This window comes from Paracoccidioides lutzii (genome assembly GCF_000150705.2).
Source record: "Paracoccidioides lutzii Pb01 unplaced genomic scaffold supercont2.1, whole genome shotgun sequence".
NCBI classification, from domain to species: domain Eukaryota; kingdom Fungi; phylum Ascomycota; class Eurotiomycetes; order Onygenales; family Ajellomycetaceae; genus Paracoccidioides; species Paracoccidioides lutzii.
This window is the reverse complement of record NW_015440947.1, coordinates 1,845,610-1,869,004: the sequence shown is the minus strand read 5'-3', so window position 1 is coordinate 1,869,004 and position 23,395 is coordinate 1,845,610. Positions and strand designations below refer to the sequence as shown.

General features: G+C 45.8%; 5 protein-coding genes across 5 annotated transcripts; 1 reads left to right on the top strand and 4 right to left on the bottom strand.

The window, feature by feature from the left end:
- Nucleotides 1–343: 343 nt before the first annotated feature.
- Nucleotides 344–3,173, bottom strand: PAAG_00527 (hypothetical protein; the record flags this gene model as incomplete). The annotated part of the gene is made up of 3 exons (XM_015844049.1): nt 344–2,527; nt 2,600–2,748; nt 2,849–3,173. 3 exons carry the CDS (start codon nt 3,171–3,173, stop codon nt 344–346), a joined length of 2,658 nt encoding a protein of 885 aa, XP_015700384.1.
- Nucleotides 3,174–4,094: 921 nt separating this feature from the next.
- Nucleotides 4,095–5,093, bottom strand: PAAG_00526 (dual specificity protein phosphatase 3; the record flags this gene model as incomplete). The annotated part of the gene is made up of 1 exon (XM_002797941.1): nt 4,095–5,093. One exon carries the CDS (start codon nt 5,091–5,093, stop codon nt 4,095–4,097), a length of 999 nt encoding a protein of 332 aa, XP_002797987.1.
- Nucleotides 5,094–7,905: 2,812 nt separating this feature from the next.
- On the bottom strand, nt 7,906–8,712 carry PAAG_00524 (hypothetical protein; the record flags this gene model as incomplete). Its single annotated transcript, XM_002797939.2, has 2 exons — nt 7,906–8,398; nt 8,465–8,712. 2 exons carry the CDS (start codon nt 8,710–8,712, stop codon nt 7,906–7,908), a joined length of 741 nt encoding a protein of 246 aa, XP_002797985.1.
- A 4,224-nt stretch (nt 8,713–12,936) lies between these two features.
- Nucleotides 12,937–14,355, top strand: PAAG_00523 (hypothetical protein; the record flags this gene model as incomplete). Its single annotated transcript, XM_015844048.1, has 4 exons — nt 12,937–12,993; nt 13,088–13,230; nt 13,426–14,083; nt 14,167–14,355. 4 exons carry the CDS (start codon nt 12,937–12,939, stop codon nt 14,353–14,355), a joined length of 1,047 nt encoding a protein of 348 aa, XP_015700383.1.
- A 5,847-nt stretch (nt 14,356–20,202) lies between these two features.
- PAAG_00519 (uracil permease) lies at nt 20,203–22,264 on the bottom strand (the record flags this gene model as incomplete). Its single annotated transcript, XM_015844047.1, has 5 exons — nt 20,203–20,751; nt 20,833–21,557; nt 21,662–21,911; nt 21,988–22,058; nt 22,147–22,264. 5 exons carry the CDS (start codon nt 22,262–22,264, stop codon nt 20,203–20,205), a joined length of 1,713 nt encoding a protein of 570 aa, XP_015700382.1.
- Nucleotides 22,265–23,395: the final 1,131 nt, after the last annotated feature.

The window sequence follows — 23,395 nt, the reverse complement described above, 5'->3', positions numbered from 1 at the left end:
TATATAATACAAAGGAGCTAAGAGAAGCATATCTCGCATTCAACTAGAATCCCCTACCATTTGACTCAACGGTCCGTATTGTATCACACTCATTCTGAGACGTTGAGTAAATCACCTTGCTTCTCACACAGATTGTTTCCCTTGAGTGAAAATGACGTTTAACAGCAGGAGCAGGGGAAGAAATCAAGAAAGAAAGAAAAGGGAATACAAGAAAAATTCCAGAGGTCACCAACAGACACCGCATCCAACACGCATACATCCGTAACCTTGCCAAAAGAACTCTTAAGTGAATGTTCAGTTTCCTAGAGATTGCGTAGTTGGCAAACAAATCCAGTGGAAAACTTTAAGCAGTTTTCTTAATAATTCTTCCGCTTCTTCTTATTGCTCTAGTGTTGGGTTTCTCTGGCTTGGAAACATCGCTCTTTGCCGCTGGCTTCTTAGTCACATGTGCTGTCGTTCTTTTGACTGGGCCTACAGGGTCTCTCGAAGGCTTCTTCTTTGTCCACCTGTTCCCACTTTTCCTATTTTTCTTCTTTAAGGGCTTTGCAAAGGATAAGCTTTGTGGGACCGGGAGTTCCTCACTTGGTGCATTTGGAAGCCTCGCTTCGGGGCCGAAAAGCCCGTTGTCCCTAGCGGGGGATACCAGAGGGGCTAGTTCAATTGATTCTGGGCCCTGGCTATTCTGGGTATTATCTGTTTCCATAACGTTGCTTTCGTAATTCGCATCCATCATCTCCAATTCAGGGACAGGCATGACAGGCATAGCTGAGGTTTCAGTTCCAGCCTGAGTGGCTTCCTGTTTGGAGGATGCGTTGCTGGCATTCATGCGAAAGGGGAGTGTTGCAGTTGCCACATTTCCTTCTATTTTCACGTTATTTTGGTTTATCCAGGTAGCTGTACCTTCAGGAAGCTGTTTAATACTCATCTCCGTTAAGTGTGCTCCATGTCCTGCCGATTTCCCGTTCATTGGTTCGTTTTCTTTGGGCTCGCATGGAGTCTCAGTGAGAGTTGGTGTTATTGAGGAGAGCTCTGGTGCCTCTTTCTCCATATTGGGCCTGCTGGATGGCGTATTCTGCTGCACTAAGTTCAATTCTGAATTGAAGGGCATTTGCTGGTTTGCCTGGGGTCCGCCTTGACCGCTTGTCTGTGCCTTTGGTGAGGACACCATCCTCCTTTCCGTTAGGACCTGACATTTGCATAAACAATCCGCACGCGCAACGTGGTGGGCATCATCTTGGCTAGGGATATGTAAGTTCACCGCTGGAACAGGGGGGATTGATTCAGGGCGTGCTGCGTGGCGCAAGTCTTCCCGGCGCGAAGACTCAGCTTCAGCCCTGGCTGCCTCAAGTCTATCCCTAAGCAATCGCGAAGCTCTAGAAGCAGCCTCAGTCTCTTTCTTGCTTTTACCGTAATACCACGACCCTGCCAACGATCGCTTTAGGGTATCACAACCTCGCTTTTTAGATGACTTCAGTTGCTCTATCCCATGCTGCGAAAGTAATTCTGAGCCGCCCAGAGATTCCATATTTCCAAATAAGTCTGACTGAGAACTAAGATTTGTCTTGCTCATAATGTTTCCCGAAACTCCTGTGCGAGGTGCAAGGGAAGGTAGCGCCATCATGTCACCTTGTGCCCCAAAAAGACCCTGTTGAATTCTAGCAGCGCCCTGGGGACCCACTTTCAGTCGAACCACGGACTCTTGACGCAGTGGTGATGGCTGACGGGTTCCCTGATAAGGTTTCGATGGTTGTGTCCATAGGGGTGATCCATTTCTGGCACCAGACGTTCGATTTTCGAGAGATTGTGTCGCGCCAGGGCGAGAGAGTGCCGCCTCCCGACGGTGACGAAGAATCTGCTGAGCTGCGTTTAGGTTGGAATCGATAGATCGAAGCTGCTTGGGTGTTGGGGAACAATCAGACTGCGAGCTGTCGTCAGGAGTCGCTTCTGAACCTTGCCCACTCTCGTAATTCGTCTCGCCTTGCTCAGGGATATCGGTTTCCCCAGCCTGCGGTAATTCCCCAGTCCACTCAAAAGATTCAGTTGTGTCTGCACCCGCGTCTTCGCCTGTGCTACCATTGCTGCTGATTGTGACAAGGTTATTATCCCATTCACCAGCGAACTTGGGGTCTAAACCACAACTCCTCAAATATTTGCGCGCGATCAAGATATCGCTGGCTCGGGTCATAGAGTAATCTGGTTCTGCGTTGGTGATCGTGTCACCCACGTATTTATTTGAAATCGTCTGGAATACTAGCTGCGCTGGAACCTGCTGTGTTCTCAAATAACTGTTGTCCATGCGCATCAGAGCTTGGAGTTGCTTCTTTCTCATTTCTTGCAACAGTTCGTTCTCGTTCTTGATCTGCTCTTCGCGGGAGGACGAATGTTCAATCATCTTGACTTGCTCTGTAGGAGTAAGCCTCAGTTTGTCGACGACTTTGCGATACTCATAAACAGAACGGAGATTATCGAAGATTTCTGTTTGAAGGACCGGGGAGATATCGCTCCATTTCACCGGGCGAAGAGAATCCTAGCAATTCTTTGTTAGATAACCCATACCTTGAAAGTTTTGGAAATAGACTCATATATGCAGCAAACTCACACCTGACAACCCAGCAGCTTCTGAAGCGCCGATTCCAACTTCATTCTCATCGTCGCTTAGAGCCATACGAGCTGACATTGTCTCTGGACTACTCTCAGCTCCATGCAGGTAACCCATAGTGTCTGACCAAGCTTGATGATCCATGTCCCCTGGAAGGTTGTTGTTGTCAGGATTAGATTCTGTCTCTGTCAAAAAGAAAACTCCCCTTTGTTGTTTTGTGTTTGTGTTCATGGTTGTGATCACACTCACTTCTTCCAATCCCATCAGTTACATTTTCACTGTCGTCATTCTTAGCCCCTGAATGTCCCTGCACATGACTTGTTGTGTTGTTGAGATGTTCCAGAGCTCTCTGTTCAGGAGTTACTGATCTCCTTAGGAAGTCTAATGTAGGGAATGCTGCAGGAGGCAAGTTTGGGTTAAAGTCAGTAAAGGGGATTGGGAACGCAGGTCGAGTAGGATCAGATTTGGGTTTATAGACGCGAGGCTCATCGTGGACTGGCAGTGGAGCTGGTTTTGCATACACCTCATCATACCGTTTAGGCGGTTTTATGAAATTTCTGTTCCTGAGATTCATTGCTTTGACTTAATCTATGAGAGATGTTTTCCTAGTATGCTACTGGTGAACAGAGATTTTGTGTGAAGAAAATATTGGGAGAGAACTGCGCGATGGACATGCGATTTTTTAAAGTCGAGGGATTGTGTTGTTGTGTTGCTCGTTGCTACGCGAAAAGGGGTGGTAGGGTATATCGCTGAAAAGGGGTAGGGTAGAAAGAGGTAAGTTTATCAAATGACTACTTTTCTGTGAAACAAATGGACAAACCGTCGGAAGATTTTAAATGACAGAGAAATGTAGATTGAGGCCTCAAGATGCCTTGATTTTCTATCACAGGAGCCTCTTATGACCTTAGGGAGATTAAGGGTGATAGGGGTCAAGTCACAAAACGGAGTTGTGAATGCTTGAACCAGGCATCAAGCGATCATGAAGATATCCGGGATCTTCCAGTTTAGTTCAACAGAGAAGGAATAACACATGAGGCAGAACAGGGAAGATATAAAGGATCATAAGCAAAGGGGCCCAGGAAGGAATAAAACTGGGATTTGCCATTTTTTCCAACTGAGAGAACTAGCAGGTAATGGTCCAGCTAGGGAAAAAGAATTGATGCACCTTGTTTTCATTGCAAAGGGGAAAACATAAACAAAGCAAAGGAGAGAAAAGAAGTAGGTAACAGAAGGGTGACGTCCAAGCCATCCGCCTGGCATCCATCATGGTTGGAGAAAAGAAAGGCGAAAAACAGACCCCTATTTACGTTGAAAACCAGCAGTTTATACCCCTCGTAAATGCCATGTCTTGTAATATCGCCTTTATCCCGTAGCAATGACAGGGAAATGAATAAGCAGGACTTGGAAAAGCGAAATTTTGTATGACAGCTTGAATGTCCTTTCGGAAGACAAGGAGAAACCCCTATGATAGCATATATTTCGGTTTCCGACAGTTTTACGTGAAGAACGGGCTGTCACTGAAAGGTTGTTGCGAGTTTCTCGAAGCAAACCGCTGCTGATCCATTTCGAGCGGGTCGACATCAGGAACATTAACGGCACTGTCGCCCTCATGAATGGCATCAATAGCTCTTTTCCTTGGACTTGAAGCTCGTGGATTTCCGTTCACGGAGCTGACGTCACTCTGCGCTTTTGCAAGATCTCGTTTTGCTGTGAGGACGGATTCAAAGGTATGCAGCCCGCCCTTCAATGGATCTGTAAGATTGCAACAGTATCTTCTTCCCTGAACATTGATGAAGGCTTTTACAAGGTCATAATTCATGATAGCCATTAGATAGGCGATGGCAATGGCTGCTGAACGCTCATTACCCGTTTCGCAGAAAATTAAAACTTTTTTCAACGGCCTGTCGGAGATAGGTTCCTGAGCGTTGGACCCGGGCTGAATGTGGACTGGACAGCAGCACAAATGATCATTGATGCTGCGGATGATGTCAGGAATCGATTGAGCAAGATCTTCATCGTCCTCAAGGACAATGTAGTCAGATTTAATACCAAGTTGGGCGGCACATTTATCTGCACAAACAATACGTTCGTGATAAGGCATGGGCCCCCTAATTCCGAGGAGGTACGTGATTCCTTCGCCTTTCACAAATTCAATGTTTCTTGCTGCAGATGTCGGCCCCACGTATAGAAATGGAAGGATCATTTGAGCTTCTCTCCTCTTGTTATAATGCCATTCCATAAAGCCATAGCCGGAATGGAAGCTTGCTGGTCCGAGTGATTTGAAAAAGTCAGCACAGGCAAAGTAGCCGTTCGGAAAGTCGTGAGAGTTTGGTGCCTCAATCTCTTGAAGCAGGGTGTAGTCCAATGCTTCTGAGAGCCCTGACCGGATTCTATTGAGGCCGGGAAAATATGGCTGTGTTGGAGAATAGGGGGGTTCACTTTGGCCCTCTGTTGTGCTCGGCAATGCTTCTTGGTCCACATCTGGTGGGGACATTATCAAGGGAAAGGATGTCAAATCAGGAATAGAGATTACTTGAAGTTCCTTTTGTGGTTTATAGAAAAGGGAACTGGGGTTGAAATTCCCCAGGAAGTTAACCAGGCGTATACTATGAGGAATGAATGGAAACTAGACAAACGCAGCAAGCTTGGGAAACAAATAACTTCCCAGCACCTGGTAATGGGCTAATGAAATAGCACTGAATGAACAAGCAAAAGTTTGGGATAGTTTGATGCCTGCGCGGCAAATTTAAAAGAGAACATTGCCGCCGATTGAACAATTCAGAAATGACAAGGCCCAAATGATATCAATGCGAGTCGCGGCTCCTGGCCTCTGCATGGCGGATCATGTGATCTCTGGATAGTGAATGTAACTAATCGCTCTTTTCATCTAAATGCCCAACTTCAACCAACTGCCATGGCACCCACCGAAGAGGTTATGCAGTTAGCTGTTGAGGTTTTAGACAGGCAATTGATCCCTAATTATGTTTTTAAAATTTATTAATATTTATTTGAAAACGGTCATATTTCATTGAATTCAATAGACTGTGGCCAGATAGCAGTGGTGAGTCCGGGCAACTGATGACGCTGTGTGGAAATCTAGGAGGAGAATATCGTCTCCATTGCTTCTCACTGAACGGCTAGTACGATTTCACGCCAACTCCAGGCAACTTTGATGTGGAACACATTTTGCCGCCCAGCTGATGTCTCGCTTTGGCAATGTTCTTTTCGTGTGACCTGCAGTTTATCACGAGAAAACGATGATCCGCTGCGCTCGGAGAGCATAGCAGAATGCAAGGCCGTCGAAAAAGAAGACTTGCTTCTCCCTGCTCACAAACAAAAAAGAGAGAGGGGAGAGCTGGTGTCTCATCGGAAAGTGTGAGAATCGGTGTGAGATCACCAAAGATACCTCCTAATTAGCTAACTCCATGGGAAATAAAACTTCAGCCCTGTTAAACAACCAACCAGCGACAGGTTGATCCAGTCTCTCAGATATAATAAACCTGGCTCATGGTATCCATCCGATCCATACCCTGAAACTGGGCAGTCACGAAGCAAATTTTTGACATTCAAACAAGGATTGCTTTAGCATACCAATCTTCAACGTTCCTCTAGGCAACAAAGTTCTGTCTGGCCACTTTATCCAATAATTATATCGGATCCGTGAACTTCCCGGTATGTTTGCATAAAATATTACTGCCATAAAGACGCCCCTTTCGCCTGCCGCCTCATCCTTAACATGCAGTACATTATCCGGAATGTATGGACATGATATTGCCCTCACGCCACATCGTCGCAGGAAAGAACCCCATATTCTGCGAAAGGTTTTATCCCCGCGTGGGTGAACGGAATTGCTCACAAAAAGGCGATAGCCCTCAGAATCATTGCCCCAATAGGCTTTATCATCGCCAACTCGAAACAGCATGAAGCAAGGATGCATCCATGTCTCATTGCCGGTGCGTTTTTCTGGCACCCAAGGAGTTTTGCTCCAGGCACACACGGACAGATGTTCGTGTATCAATCACATGATAGTTACCCACGTAGCCACAATGGCTTTCCCGCCAAGTCATTTAGTGAGGATTTTATTTTTGGGAGTGCTAGCCGAACTGCCGACCCATCAAGCGACTTCTCCTCAGGGGTTTAAAAATTAAATAGACCCCCGTCATGCAGAAAAAGGAAACGCTTCGGATTTTTATATAATATAAGATGTCTTCCTATGGTCAAACAAACGATTGGTAAGAAAGGACAGAAATAACTATACCCATAAGACTGCTACCTGAGGGTGATACTTGTGATCTCACGGAGCCGGGGCGATAGGCCCGCCTCTTCCCTTTCATGGGAAATGGCTCTGCTCGCAGATATATCCCTGCTGCTGGCTAGGTCGCCGATAGAATCATTGTTTGTTTAGATTCCGGGAGTACGGCTTCTTGCTGCTTAGTAGTTAATATCCACCGTGAGAAAGGCGTGGGATAATTCGTTGCTTGGATATCCGCTGATAACGAAACGTCCGCCACCCAGGTCGTTACGTTTACGTAGTCCTAGCCCGGAGGCGAATAATACTTACTTCACCATTTGAAGATGGTTATATTTACCAATTCTATTACATTAATGGACACACATTGCTATAGCGCGTACAGATTGCCCCAGCCACACTAGGCCAGGTAAGCATTTCATGGATAACGTTACGCCATATGAAGAAAAGGAAGACACTTAATAAGAACATATCTGCTAGAAAGGTGGGCGCCAAGAAGAAGAGGATGTGGCGCGAGGTGAGGCGAAAAAGTATGCCGCGTAGGCGGAAATTGTATGCTAAAGTGAGTAGGCAAGCCAAGGTAAGAGACAAAGGGTGATCATGGCTGAATTCTGCTAGGGAGATAAACAAGCAAATTTCCAAAATGGGAATAAGTTGAGTATAGCGATGGAGTAGTGATCATTGATGAATGAAACGAGAGAAAATGATATAGAAGTTGGCAAAGCAGAAGTAAATGACGGAAAGAAAGAAACGCCGTGAGCCCCGAATGCAAGCCTGAAGAATTAAGGAAATTTAATGCTGATATAGTTAGGTATGAAGGAGAAAAGAAGAAGAAAAACTTTGAAACCGTCGCTAGATGCTAAACATAATGCCCATAACAGTAAATATAACAAAATGAAGCTAATCGTCTCCGAAAGGAATTAATGTAGATTTCGAGGAAAGCCAAAATGCCGAACAAATTCTGGCTCTTCGGTTTGGCTTGCCTGAGCCTTCAACCGCTAACCGTCTATAGATCTTCAAATATGAGGTGTTTTTCCATATGAGGTGTTTTTCCTCCTCAAACCTTCCGGATTTGTCGTAGTTGCTTCAGCTCCCTTTCCAGCTCAACAACCATCAAGTTCTTCTGGCGAAGTTCCCGCCGCAGCCGAGTGACCTCATCGCGGAGATCGAGTGAGTTCGAAAGCTCTTCATCTGAGGAGGAACTGGACTCACTACTGTCCCGTTTCCTTTTAGAAGGGGGGAGAAATGACTCCAAGGTGCTATTTTCGTGTTCGTTAACTTCCGGAGAAGTAGGGTCGTCTAGAGACCGTCCATGCCCCCTTCTATGAAGACGACGGAGATGTTCCTTGAGGTTTTCTTGTCTGGTAAATCCTTTCCCCGAACTGCGGTTACAGTCAGGGAAGGGACACATCAACTTCTTCCCCTTGCTGTCCATTTTGTGCACCTCCCGTTGATGGCGGAGTAAACCCCCTGAGTAGGTGAAGCCTAGCATCTTCTCGCAATCAGGGTTGGTGCACTTGTATGGACGGTCGTGTTTGTCCATGTGTTTACTGTTAGGAAGAAAAATTAGTAAGAGGGTTTTCAAGGTATCAGGAAGGAAAAGCGATGGAACATACTTCCACTCGCATGGACGCTTAAAATATGGGATATGATTCTGACAATCGGGATGATCACAATAAATTTGACCAGATGAATTTTTGGGCAGTTCTCTTGTTCGCCTCACAGCCAGCCTCGGTCGAGAACCGTCAACCGCGACTAGTGACACCTCCTGCGCCATTTTCGTTTGCTTGGATGGAAGAATTACTGTTGTAGGTTCTGGGCCTTCACTTCTTCGAGGGCTTGGATATCCGGTCCCAATAACCATATTTGAATCTGAGTAGGTAAATGTGGGAAAATGATAACTTGGAGATATGGTTCTTTTAATGTTAAGTCACAGGGTAGAGGTTCCCTTTAACATGTTATATAGAGTTTGGGACTTTGATGCGTGAGGCTCCGCCTGGAATAAGCGATCACTGTCAACCCTTCTCAACTATATATTAAAAGCGGCTCGTTAAGCCTCCGTTTTAGCTAAAGATACCACCAATAGTCGGATGAACGGTCATATCCTGGGGTAGATTCTATCGTGGCAAGAGTGTTGCCTCCAGGCGTAAAAGAAAAGCGAAACCGTGGCTCTCACTCTACATAAATGGATTAGTCAAGCCCATTCGATGACTCGCTGCTAAGGTCCTGGACAGGAGCGGATATAAACGAGCATGTCACAAAATCCTTCCCCCCCTGTGTATGCCAGAAGGGGTGAGCGCCGGCTTTAGGATGACTAGGATGACTCACCAATCGTAGACGCCTAGAGCCAAGCAGGGATTTACTGCGCCACATACACAGACATCAACCACTCTCCACTCGTATTTTGTTGCCAATTACTGAGGCAGCGACGGATAATCTTCTTGAATCTTTTCAGCTGCAACCAAATTCTTGCCGCTTGTAGCTCGAAGATAAGGCAGCCCTTTTGAAGCTCTCGAGCTCTGGAGGTCACGGGACCGGAGTGCTATTGCTGATTCAGCCAATCACGAGCCGCCATTGGCTGTGGCGATTTCACGTGGCAAGCAAAGTCCCGTGACTTGGAGCTGGCTTAAAAGGGGAAATGTTAGGGCAAGGATTGATTGATCAGCCTTTAGAACCAGGATCTCAACACAAGCATGACTTCGCAGATCGAACCTCAGAGCAATTCTGCTGCTGGTAGACTCGAGGGCTGCTCTAGCAAGGTTCTTCAGCCGCCTTATAAAGCAGTCTGCCCACTTCTCCTAAGCCAGGACATACCTCTGCCTGGCTACTCTTGTCATCCATTCCCAACTGTCGTGATATAGTTACTGTGAGTTAAGGGTGCATATTGCGAACTCAAGCCTAAGTGTGTTGTTACAACGTAATTGATAGCGCAACCACACTTTTCCGGAGCTTGATATAAAATGGTTTTCATTCCCTCCCAATGGTGTGAGGGCTCCGGAGCGATTGCTTAAAGTCTCCCCTCTCACTCAAGGGCGTTTCAGTTGGTCTAGCATCAAGGGCAACCAGGCCAGAAAGTGTTCCTATCCATCCGCTTTAAGGAAAGCTTCCCAGCAATGCATATCTTCGTTGTCACTTCTGCATCAATCTGCCCCAGAAACTGGACATGCTCAGCATGCAGGAAATTGAAAGAGAGACACGTCAACGTCATTTGAACAAGCACTGAGAATACATCCGGAGGATGTCAAATGTTCCACGGCCACGTCGCCTAAGCAGGCGTCGCTCATTCGTGGAACCAGCTGACCCACGTAAGTCGCCTTGTGCTTTACTATGTACTCCCACTCCTCAACTTTGTAAAAGGCACGATTTGTGAATCTGCGAATCCGTGTAAAATAAAACGCCGGGTCAGAAAGATATGGCAAATCGTGCTACCTTTCTTCACATCAGTTGACACCGTGGAATTAAGGAGTCCCTACGACTGATTCGCAAGTTCCTTTGGAAGATTATGATAACATCCGATATATGTGTGGGGCGTATGGCATCGGTGCATTTCTCCCACATATATCTCTACAATTACGCTGTTGTCATGGTGAACAGACAAGCTGGTGTATTCCGGGCAAGCGTACGGCCGACTATATCCAATGAATTGCATGTGCATACATACCTACGTACCCTACGGTTTGCCACGGTTACGCGATCCCCTACTTGTTCGCATAGAAATGTTCACTACGCGTCTCTGCTGCTTCGTCGGATATTCTTTTCTTTTATTTTATTTTCTTTTATTTTCTATTTTTTATTTTTATTTATTTATTTATTTATTTATTTTTTTTTTTGGGGGGGGGGGGCCTATATATGAGGTCCGTATGACCTGCATCCTTCAGGAAGTAACGCGGCTGATGGCTTCCAACGGGATTTTGCATATTCTTTATTGATTTCTTGTCCAAAAACACCTATGACTACTAACTCCACCCATGAGTACCGCCGGTACCGCCGAGTTTACCCCTGTGACAAGTTCCCCGTCTATGGAAAGCATCAGGGACATATGCCTAACCTCCCCTCTCTGTCAGAATACATATTCTGCTTTTTCATTGGGGATACCCGTGCCACCACAACAGGCTTATGTGACCATGTGGTCCCTATTCTTTCGTTCAATTGAAATTTTCCTTGGCGACGTGATCCTAGTCAACAACAAACTATTTTTTAGAAAGTTTGTTCAAACCAACATTCATTGTGAAATATTGTGTCATCTCGGTATCCCGTATCCTAGCTTTCTCTCCTCACCAATTTTACTGAATATGCATATTCATTACCCTTTCACGCCACATATATACTACATAACGTTTTATCTTTCCTGTCCTTTGGGAATTATTCATCAGACCTGGGCAAGTGACCGGTCCACGTATCCACGCACAGCCCACCAGGCACCAAACCAAAGTGAGGCAATACGCTTTTAACAAAGGCAGAATTGCTCTTCGACTTCTCATTGGATTTGATATTCTAGGTCCGAACACTGGCTCTTCGCTGGTCTCATGGAAACACTGCCATAGCGTTTTATTTTATTTATACTTTATTTTTTTAACTTTCAGAACCTTTCTATGCAACAACGGAAAAGGAATAGCTAATTTAAATTGTCCAGGAACGAAGAATTTCATTGGCTGTTAACTTCTTGAGCCCTTCCCTGCGCAGCTAATATCGAAAGTTCAGACAACTACCATTCGAGATCCCTTGTTTCGTTTTTTGATCACCCTGCGATGTCTCTTGAGTGGATTCTGGCTGGTGCCAGCATTGCCTTCATCAATTTTGATGGATCTTTGGGGCTGGGCAGATGGTAAATCCGTACGTTTAAAAGTTGTGCGCCTTTTAATGATTCGGGAGCCTAGTGCATTATTGCTCTGCGCTTACCCTCGCCACGGTTACGAGTGGAGGGTGTCAGGGGTTGACCCTGCGATGAACACAGGACACGGGACGTGATGATGTGATTATGGAAATTTCTATTTGGGGATGATAGCTGGTACGATTCTTATCTCAGAATAAGCTGGCCAACAAGCTGACCCTTGACCTTATCCAATGACTCGTGATGCTGATTGAATATTTGTTCTTTTTGCGTTTCCAGGTGGTTTGCCTCTAATAGCCTCTAATAGTTACTAGGCTGCTTTTGACGACACGGCATATGTTGAAGGTCGGAGTTTCGACTTTGCAAATGCTTAGACCAAATCCTAACAAAAAGAAGAAGAAGAAAAATGACATCAAGCAAAGAAAATGGAGCTTCCCTTCTGATATGCTGGTGCGGGGGTATCTAGAAATGAGCCCAGTTATAAAGCATGTTAACGTGAAGATGCTCCAAGACCACCATTCTCCAGGGAAGTCAGCTTGCAGTAAAACAGCAAGGCAAGCACGCAATGAGCTGATAGGTCCTTTCAAGTTGTAACTGCGGATGCAGAGCAATTTTGTGGTCATGGAAATGATGACAGACACCTCCCCACGGGGCACAGGATCCTGGTGTAAAATACATAGGAATTTGTGTCCCTGATGGCAGAACTCAACCCCTTTTTTAGGTGGCGAGGCTGCTCCAATTGTTAATATAATTTACAACTCAAACCACATACAGCACAGGAACCAGCTTACATAGCTTTAGCAGTCGCCGTTATATGTTGATTTTTCCCAATTAAAAACCCTCAGAGGAAGTTCCATTGGAGGGACATTTGATCTGACTGATATGATGGATTTGCATACAAACATACTGCGTGTGTCTTATTTGGCTACATGCACATAAACCGAGGCCTGGTGGGTAACTGGCTGGTATTTAGACAATAGATGTCTACCACCTATAAGCAGTACGTTAATGAAGTGTACAGTACAAACAAACAGCTTGAGCTCTCTAAATCCTGTTGACGTTGCCTAAACTGCTTTCTGGACAGAGCGTCAATCACCTTTGTCGATCTAGTTAGCTTGGCTCACCTCAAATCTCTTACAAAGTTCCCGAGACCTTTTTGTTTCCAGAACTAACTAACTACGCACCCCTCGTTGTAGTGTCTCTTTTTTCTGTGTGAATCTGGCGCTTCAACGTGGACGCGGAACTTTCTATTTGAAAATGGAATCTTCAAAACCCGTAGATTTGAGCTTCACAACGGCTTTGCCAAAGATTGAGGTATGCTGTATTTGCGTCAGGGATTGTAATTCTGTGCCTCTCCCGGATAATTTGCTTCAACACAGTTTTTGGTCTTCTAACGCGCCACCACCAGGTCCATGCCCATCTCAGTGGAAGCATCAACCGGCAATGTCTGCGAGAGATATGGCTACAGAAGAAGGCAGAAAATACAGAGTTAGATATAATGGATCCTTATGTTGCAATGCCTCCAGGAAAGGTGGATTATACACTCAAAACGTATGTATTCCTCTGCCTAGTAGTGCTAGAGGGACGTTTAAATCCCTCGATCCTATTTCAACAGATACACCCCTTCATGCTTGACGTGAGCCACTGTTGTTTATATCCTTCAAATATGTGTCATTCTCGCCGCATCCCGGATTGAGCATACTATCCATGTGCTATTTGACAGTGGCGTTAAACCACCGGCAACAGATTCTTCCAGGTCTTCGGAAACTTGACCTACCAACTCTGCACCGATCTGGAAAGTCTTAAATATTCAACTCGATCCGTCATACATGACTTCCAAAACGACGGAGTCAGCTACCTCGAACTACGTACAATCCCGCGAGAAAGCACCCAGCATGGAATTTCGAAAGATAAGTACATATCAGTCGTTCTAGATACGATTGACGAATGTCGAAGTGATCAGATGTCAACCTATCTCATCATTTCTGTAGACAGAACTAAACCGGCTTCAGAAGCCATGGAAGCAGTAGACCTGGCTGTCAAATATCAAAGTCGGGGCGTAGTGGGAGTGGAACTTGGCGGGAATCCTACGAAAGGAGATGTCTCGATATTCAGACCTGCGTTTGCCAAAGCGAAAGCCCATGGCCTCAAGTTGACCCTTCACTTCGCCGAAGCAATATCGTCCTCATCCATTGGCGAGCTCAGCACGCTCCTATCCTACCAACCAGACAGGCTAGGTCATTTAATCCATGTCCCTGAGGATATCCAGGACGAAATTGCCCGTCGAAAACTCGGGCTGGAACTTTGTCTGTCGTGCAATGTGCATGCCCAGTTGATTGATGGAGGGTTTCCAGACCATCACTTTGGCTTCTGGAGACACCGGGCTTGTCCGATCCTGCTTTCGGTGGGTCCTCGGACACCTATCCTTTCTACATGTCGGTTTCGGGTTTTTGATAACCCCCTTTCCTTTTTCTAACACAACGATAGACGGACGATGTTGGCTTCTTCTGCAGTCCCTTATCAAACGAGTATCTCATCGCGGCTGTAAATTTCAACCTCGACCGTGCTGCTGTGATTGAGATATGCAAAAAAGCGGTTGGCTCTATATTTGCTGGACCGGAGGAAAAGGAAAGGTTATATAAGTTACTAATTCAATTTGAAGCTCAGTATATGTGAACTATCACGCTTTCTCTACTTTTCTCTGTTTTTGTATATTTCGCTCTGCAATGCTCCCGGAAAATCGATGGTCCAAAAAGAGAAAGATGCCCTACAGGAGAGCTTGATATCTGAGATTATTAGAATGAGGGACTTGAAATTTTATTTTTTATCCAAATTTACTTGTTCACTCTATCCCATTTCCTACAATGTTTGGGTCTATTTTGCACTTAACCTTAGGAAATTTGTTACCTCACTGCACGATTCCGCCTCTGTTAGCAGCCCCCTTTTCAGTTACTTTGATGAGAGCAGAGAATATATTTTACTACTTGCATTATTCGCTTTATGCAGCATATACATCCATTAACTAGCTGAGTAGATATCTTTGTATTAAGGTCATTTATTCCAGAATTGTTCTCATTGTATACTTCTGGTATGCAGCCCAACTATGTAAGAAAAGCACTGGAAAGCGAAATTGGAGAACGAAATCAGTGGTAGTATAGTTGGCGTGTCTTAAGACACAGCTAAAATTTCCAGCTTAAAATGGAGTTGCGGAAGCAAGACAAATTATCCTACTAGTTCAAGGTTTACCATTCTCATTCCATATCATCCCACGATTTCACACCGAATCTTCTCTTCAAAAACCAGGAACACAAAAGGTATAAGTTCAGCCCTGCCATTTTACCTTGCCCTCCCTCAGTACTTTCAACACACCCAACGGTACAACGCCTTTCTCCACGACGGCCAGCCCACCATAACGTTTTGTCATCTCCTCGCAATACAATTCTGCAACCCACCGCCAATACGTAGTCATAGAATCCCAATCATCACGGATTGGAAGATTCTGCTTCGATAGACCCTTCAATCGAGACTGCTCGCCCATCAATTCTGGCGTTCTATCAACAGATACTTGGTCTGGATGCGCTTGCAATTCATTATACGCACAAGCCAAGTTTTTGCTGGTGATCTCGATGTACCGGTTGTATTCTTCCAGAGACATGAAAGCCGCGGGATCTGTGTCTGAATGGGAGGATGATTCATCTTCGCGAACGGTACGACGTTGACGGCTTTTCAGAACATAATTGCTTGCATGGTTAGGTCCATTCTTTTCGAAAAATTCCTTTGCGGCTAGGTATTCTTTCTCGTCCTCTATGAAGGCTTCTTCCAGAATTTTTTCTGGGGTCTTTTTCATGTCCTCACGCATGGCGAGGAAGGGGATCAGTGGATTACGTAGGTCTAGGCCTCCTAGTTCTATTGGGAAGTAGAAAAATCCATCAGGGAGATCTTGGATGTTGAATCGCTGAGCGATTACTAGTCTGAGATAATCTATTGCGCTGTTAATGGGTGGTAAGAACGACTGTATGTTGCTGGGAGAGACAAAAAGCTCATGTTCAATACGCTGTAGAGTCGAGAGAGCCATTTCAATGTGCTCGCGCCCAAAACACATTGCGGGTTTGCCAAAATTGTTGCCAAAGAAGCGGGCAAAGTAGCTATTCCAGGCTTTTACCCAGCTGAAAATGCTTTTACATGCGTCCAACTGATGCTGCAGTTCCTTGATGTGCTCATCCACTTGGGCTTGATCGATGACGAATCGCCCAGTTTCCTCGTCTAGTTTTAAAAATCCCCAGCGGACATCACCGACGGGAAGAGTGCCATAGTCAATGTTTGTTTCTGGGGCAGAAACCGACATGTTGTCACCACTGTCTTCATCGTCTTCACTCTCCGACGAGCCGGCTTCATTTTGGAAAGGTCGAGGGTTCTTTCCAAACAGTCGAGCAGTCCCAGTTTTCTCCTCGTTCAATTCAATTCCCATGACCTTGCTGAATTCAACCATGGTGTTCCAAGCACGGACACACTGTTTCTCCTGACCCCAGAACCAAAAGTCATCGTGAAGGCGATACAGGAAAGCCCCATCATCTTTTCCCATAACGGCATAATCCATGCAAAAGAGCAAGGCTTCTCCAAGGACGTCACTTATCGCATGAGACATTGGTACACCTCGCCTTCTGACACGAGCTGCAGCATTTTCCCCGTCATGGACAAACTTTAGGGGAGCTGCGAGAAACTGCCGAAAGAAATCGAGCCAGATTTGAGGCACATGGAAAAATTTCAGCACAGTTAGTATTGTTGAATGCGGAAGAGAAGGCCCAAACCACTTGAAATCCGATCTAAGCACGGTTATTTGTCCGTGCAACGTCGTAGCTAGTCGGGCTTCTGTAATCAGGGTATGGAGCAAAGTGTGTTTGAGATCAAGAGGCGAAGTGGCAGTATTTTCATCATCGGAATCATACACCGGATTCGGACCTTCGGTGGTCTTTGGGAGCAGCGACATAAAAAAGGTGTTCTTGAACTTATCTCTCCGAAGCGTCTGCACATTTACCCCCCATTGGTTGCCGCTCGCGTCGGAATCATCATGGATAAAATACTTCCGTCTCTCCAGATCACGCCTCGGGATAGTTGGTGATTCCGACCTCCACGCATGCGAATTGAAAAACTCCTGAAATAAGATTTTGAACTTTACCCCCCACTGTACTCCTATATATTGCAGGAAGAGTGCATCGAGAATGTCTTCATCCATATAAACACGGTATTTTCCATTGAGCTGTCTTCGCATCTCGACTGGGATCGCCTCGCCACACCACTTCCATGTATCCAGTTGGGCAAGACGCATGTTCAATACATCTGCCACTTCCTGAGCGACATCCTCGTTCTCAAGAAAACCCTTGAGCAGAGCGACCTTGTCAGAGGAAAACAAATCATTGGCAATTACCCCTTGTGTGATCCACTTGAGAGAGGCTGGAGTGAAGGCGTTGTGGTTGCCCAGCAGCCACTTGGAAAACGTCTTGATGGAAGTCCGCAGGTCATTAAGCCCTTTTGTAGATAGCCTTGTTTGCAAAAAAAGGTTACTCAGATACTGCTCGATAGCAGCTGTGTCAGTTTGAGCTGGTTCGAACACTAATGCTTCCCACTGGGCCCGCTGCTGATGCATCTCTTCCCGCCCAACGGGTTCGAATGAGTTTTCAATTCCTTCTTCCGCAGAAGGCTCATTTGGATGTGTAAGCCACTCGGTGACAAGCTGGCTGAAAAACAAGGCATGTTCATCTCTAGTGCTCCGCAGGTCTAACTCTCGCCTCAACTCCTGTTCCCAACGCGACAGCATCCCTTGCGATATCGAGGAGTCGTACTTGCTTTGGAATAAGAACCGCCTAATGTTTCTATACCGGCTCCTAGCTGCCACATCCATATCGTCATTGTAATCGTGATCCCCACCATCCTTTTCGAAAATGTCCAAGCCATCATCCGGAATCCCGTTGACGCGGGTTACCCCTTTAAGAAGAACCATTACTTTTCCCCGAAGGTCTGGCTGCCGATCGGCTTCGCTGAGAATTTCTGCCTTGCGAGATTCAAACAAAGCATGCTGTTTCTTGAGCTCGGCGATTTTTGTAGCAGTGACTGACTGCAGAGCTTGAGGCAGGGCGGCTGTGTTCGACATTCCGACAGTGGCCTACACGTTTGGCTAGTAATAGATGGAAGGATTTAGTTACTTATTTCTAAGCAGGAGCAAGAAGCAATATTTGACAGTCAACGCGATTTTCTCAAGGGGGTTGCAATGTGCACCACTTGACGTTTGGAGCGGTACTGGGGACTGCTTTTAATATAGCGATTGAGAAGAGCCTCCAACACACACACTTAGTTAATTGCTTGTGGGAGACAACCGTAGCATACAAGAAAACTTGCCGGATCGGCGGCCTAGTCCCAATAGAGACACCAAACCTCGAGAGTAGTGAGTGATATTTGATGTTTCAAGTCAGGAACAACAAATCGGCTTTGAGGCACGACCACCGTCTTGGAAGCGCCAATGTCTCTCCATCGGGATTAGGTTCAACGTATCAAGATCTTGCTCCGTACCAGCCGATGGATCGAGGCGGAGCTGTCGGGACGATTGAGTCACCAACAAACTTTGGGTCGGGAGCTCCGTGACGGACATTCCAAATACTGGAAACATGAGTTTTTAAACACTTGAGAAATCAGTCGTTGGCATTTTGTTGTGGTAACTCACAGTTAGTTAACTACTTACAAACGCCCAATTGGATAACTAACTCTAGTTAGTTAACTAGTCAACTAAGCACATCTTTCCTCAGCCTGTTCTCCCGCGTTTCTCAATCTCATTCGCCGGGTCTGGGGCATTTTAACCTACATACTATTGGGCAGATATTCGTATTCAGCGGTAACTCCGTACATGGGACAATGGGCCGCAAAAGAGCGAACACCAGGCGGTCGGTCACCATGCTATACCTTGGTAACATTTACTAACTAGTTAAAGTTGACGAATCCACATAGGACACCCAAATTGAACGCGAACTAGAAAATTCAATTAGCCTCTTCAACGCGCATTAATGCCACCAACTCGCGGTAAAATGCAAGAAGCTCTATAGAGATAGAGGGAAGGCTTGAATTAGCAATATAACCGCCATTAAAAATCAAGAAACACCCTCAATTGCTGAAGCTGCACGCCTCTTTAATGTGCCACGCTCTATCCTCACTCATCGACTCAGGGGCAGACCTGCACGGGTGAATTTACGCGCAAATTTGACCAAATTTACTGAAACTGAAGAGGATCAGCTAGTTCAATGGGTGCTGAATCTAGATAAACGAGCAATCCCCCCCCCCCCCCCACACAACCCCAGCGGCCGGCATTTGTGGAGAATATGACTAATCATATTCTCTCCTCTCGTTCCCAGTCTTCCAATCCCGTCCGCGTGGGAAAAATTTGGGTATCAAATCTAATTAAACGCCGTATGGAGCTTCAATGCCCGTTATTCCCGCTGTTGTAATCATGACCGAGCCAAATGAGAGGATAGAGGATAGAAAGATTATTCAGGATTGGTTCAAGGCCCTAGGGGATATTCTGCTTGAGCATGGAATTCCAACTGAGGACATATACAACTTTGATGAGACTGGCTTTGCAATGGGACTCTTGTGCAACTACCAAGGTCATCACTAGTGCTGAGCACTACGGACGGGCAAAGCTTCTACAGCCAGGGAATCGAAAATGGGTGACTGTGATTGAGGCAGTCAAACGCGTCAGAATGGGCCCTACCCCCGTACGTGATTCTTAAAGGTCAGAATCTTCAGGAAGGCTGGTTTTGACGGGCTTCCAGACAGCTGGAGGCTTGGTATTAGTCCTAATGATTGGACTTCAGATGAGATAGGGGTTAAATCCAGAAGGCAGATTTCTTAGATGCCTATCCTGCAGCGCGTACGGAAGCCTTTAAGGCTCAGAACATACAAAGCAACTTTATGGCTACTGGAATAGCGCCATTTGACCCAGATCGAGCCCTCCAGCAGCTCAATATTCAGCACAGAACCCCTACCCCTCCGGCCAGCAGATCTAGCAACTCTACGTCATCCTGGGTGCTTAAAACACCTCGTAACCCATACAAGAATAAGGTGCCCTGAACCTTGTGTAATTTAATTTAATTTAAGGTTTGTTGAGCGTGAGATAATTTGAATTAAACTCTAGCTATGTGGGGGTACGGGTGATTTGGGTGTTGTTCGCTCGTATGTGGATTACGTTAGTTACAAAACCGAAAATGACGGATAGAGTTTTGCGGGGAAAAGCTGGGGTAAGCCTGTCGAGGAAAGTCCACATTCTTTGCCTAGCAATGTTATGAATGAGTCTATGCATACGGAGCACGTTGAAGGATAACTAATGAGTAGAGGTGACGGGATGTGATGAACCAAATTTAAATGATGAATATGCAAAATATATCATAGACGCATTCTATTAGATGTCAACTGACGTCATTAGGATCATTCACGAAGGCCATTTATACAGTGCATTCCCTTTTAAATTATAGTTAAAAATCAAAAACTAACCACCTTCATATCTTTCTTGCTCAGACCATGCCTTGGATCAATATCTTGCAAATCATCCACAGCCACCCATGGTGGCTTTGACTGCGATCCTTCACCTCCAACAACTTCTCCCTGATGATAACCCAGAGACAGATCCGTGACATCAATATCCACCTCATTCCACCTGTCACTCGTCGCGGGGATCGGCCAAATTCTCGTGAACAAATAATACATCGTGAATGAAATTATGAAACCACTAAAGAAGTTCAAATTGTATAGATATGTAGCACCAATAGGTATGTTGTGGCCCACCGCACCAACAAAGCCGACAATATTGATCAGGATTCCGGAGAAGTAGGAGGCATAGGCGTGACATGAGAAACCGAAGGTGAAATAGTAAGGACTGCGCTTATGGGCGTTGTAGAGCTCTTTAACTTCTATGTAACCCTTGCGAACGAGGTAGTAGTCGCAGATCATTGGGCCCGCGATGGAGGAGAGAAAGACAGAGTAGGCGGAGAGGTAGGTTGTGAAGCTGTTAGAGCTTGACAGGAGGTGCCACTGAGAAAGGATAAGTCTATTTGTCAGTGTTGAACAAGGCCGACGACAGTGTCAGAGTATAGTACGGTAAAAAAGACATACGGGACACATCGCAAAACCAACAGCTGCACAGATATAACCGCCTCGACGGATGGTGAGAAACTGGGGGAAGAGAGCGCTAATATCGGTTCCCGCCGATATCGAATTGGCGGCGATATTGGTTCCCAACTGTGCCAAGGCAAACGCAGTTGAGATCATAAAGACGCCAAATCTTTCCACGCTACTTGCGCCATTAAGAAATTCAGCCAAAAGATCAAGAGGGTTCCAAATTGGTTCATCAGAGATCACTCTCGAAGAAGAGGATACGATGATTCCGGTAAACGAGGTGATGGCAAAGCTGATTGGTATGGTAAATAGTTGCGAGTACAAGGCATCCTTGGGCTTTCTGGCAACCCGTGAAAAATCGAGAGAGTTGACGATGAATGTGGAGAAATTTGCGACTGCGGACATAATCCCTTTCACCACAGCCCAGCCCAATTTGCTCCCTTGAGCGGTGTTCTTTTGATGAACGATCGGCCCGAGTCCACCTGCCCGGTGGACAGACCATGCAAGGAAGGCAATGCCTGCTACAGGTGCGTAATAGGACTTGACCGTGAACAGATGTCGTATCTTATGTACAGGGAACCAAATGACCGGCAGACTGCAGAGAGAAAATAGAACGAAACCTAGGAAATCCCTGGTGTTTGTCCCTGAGCTTTCAGCCATGCTGTTTGGCAAGTCCTTGAAACTAGACCATATGGATCTAATCATCAATGTAACACATTGCCCTGATCAAACGCAATGTTATTGTGTCAGCCATGCCTGAAGAATTTGGGATCAAGATCGATCTCTAGTCTTTGTAGCTACAGGGTGGAGATGGGAAAGAGTATACCTCCGATCCACGACTGCACACCATACCAGATGCAAGCAATGACAGCCCGGTTAAATATAGGCCACATAGAACCCCATATGCCAAATGACGCCCTAATTCCCACCGGGAAGGATATGTGATATACGGCGCCGATTCGGGCATTCAGGCACAGAAATCCGGCAGCAATGAAGTATCCCAACCACAGGCAAATCCAGGACTGCCACCACGACAACCCTTCAACAATCATGGCGGAGGCGATCATCCATGTGTTCTATTGTTTAGAGAATAGAATCAGCTCTTCGCTTCGAGAGTTCTGTGCTGAGAATGCGGTGTCTGGTTTAACCCACGATATTGAAGGAGTCCGCGATCCAGAATCCAACATAGTTCCAAGGACCCCATTGCCGTTTCTCAGGTTCAACTATCCAAGATGATAGGTATTAGGATTCGGATAACTGTCGAAGATGGGGCTTCCGTATAGGTATCTGGATAAAATCTGGCTCACTCACCCGGCTTCAAATCTGCGTTCATCAGCATGCGCGGACCTGTCGACAATCCGGACTCATTTTTGACCTGCAGTTTGGAGACATACTGCGCAACCTTCGATTTTGACAAGAACCCCCCCATCTTTGTAATGGAATTGATTATGATACAAAATAGAAAAGGCACATCGAAGCAATATGAGAAATGTAGATAACGGGTCACAGATCAGAGCTAACTGCGAACCTAGATCGACATAAGAAAGCTGGGGGTGGGAAGCTAGAATATCACATCTGTGAAGATTGTATTTCCTCTGTGATCGTGCCGCCGTAATTGACAGATAAGAGACAGGGAGAGGGGGAGGGAGAAAGGGTATGTCTATAAATTTCTTAGAAGTTGGGTTTACTACTTTGCTTCATATGTGAAGTATATTATGACATCTTCACCTGGAACAGAATTTCTGGGGGAAAAGATAGCCTCGTCCTTACACAAAGTGCCCAAATCACCGGCAACAGCATGGTTTATCCACTGAGAGGAGCAAGGAAAATACACCAGTTTATCCTGATCAATCTAGCCATCAGTCATCGATTCATTCAAGGCGGATTCCCAATACCCATTACACTGTTTCGGAGGCCTTTTGAGAAACATCTGTCTAGACGTTTATTCTATGGTAGCAATTAACAACAAGGTTTTGACTGCCCAGTCGTTCTGCTCAGGCACTTCGAACACAAGGCGAAAAAGACTAATTCGGCAGGCAAACAGATATGACGACGCTTTCCAAATGTCGGGACAAGGGAAAGAATTCAAGTGGACAAAGGAACCAACCCACCATCGCAGGGTTAGCTGTCCAAGGTTTCCTACTTTTGCTTGAGAGACGTGCGTAAGGTTGTTCCACTAAGACACCGTTGACGGTTTACCAGGAGATATCAGATGGAGGGTGAGTCCTCTTGCAACATCTTGTGCGCATTTTCCCTACCAACAGCTAAGCTCTGCTTACTGATAGAATATGGAGAAGCCTAGTTTCTCTGGAGAGTCGGAGAATGTTCCATTGCGTCATGATAGGTGATTTTCAATACCAGTGAGTTGGAAGTGTGAGATCCCATGAAGGAAAATGATAGGATATGAAACTGACATTTAATCGACTGCATTTAAACAGCAAAAGTACCAGTGTGATGGCCCTTGTGATGCAATTTTGTCTTGCAGGCTTGTTTGGTTGAGCAAAGATTTTACCGAGCTCAGAGTTGGATAGTTAAGACTTTAATATATTCCCTGAGCACT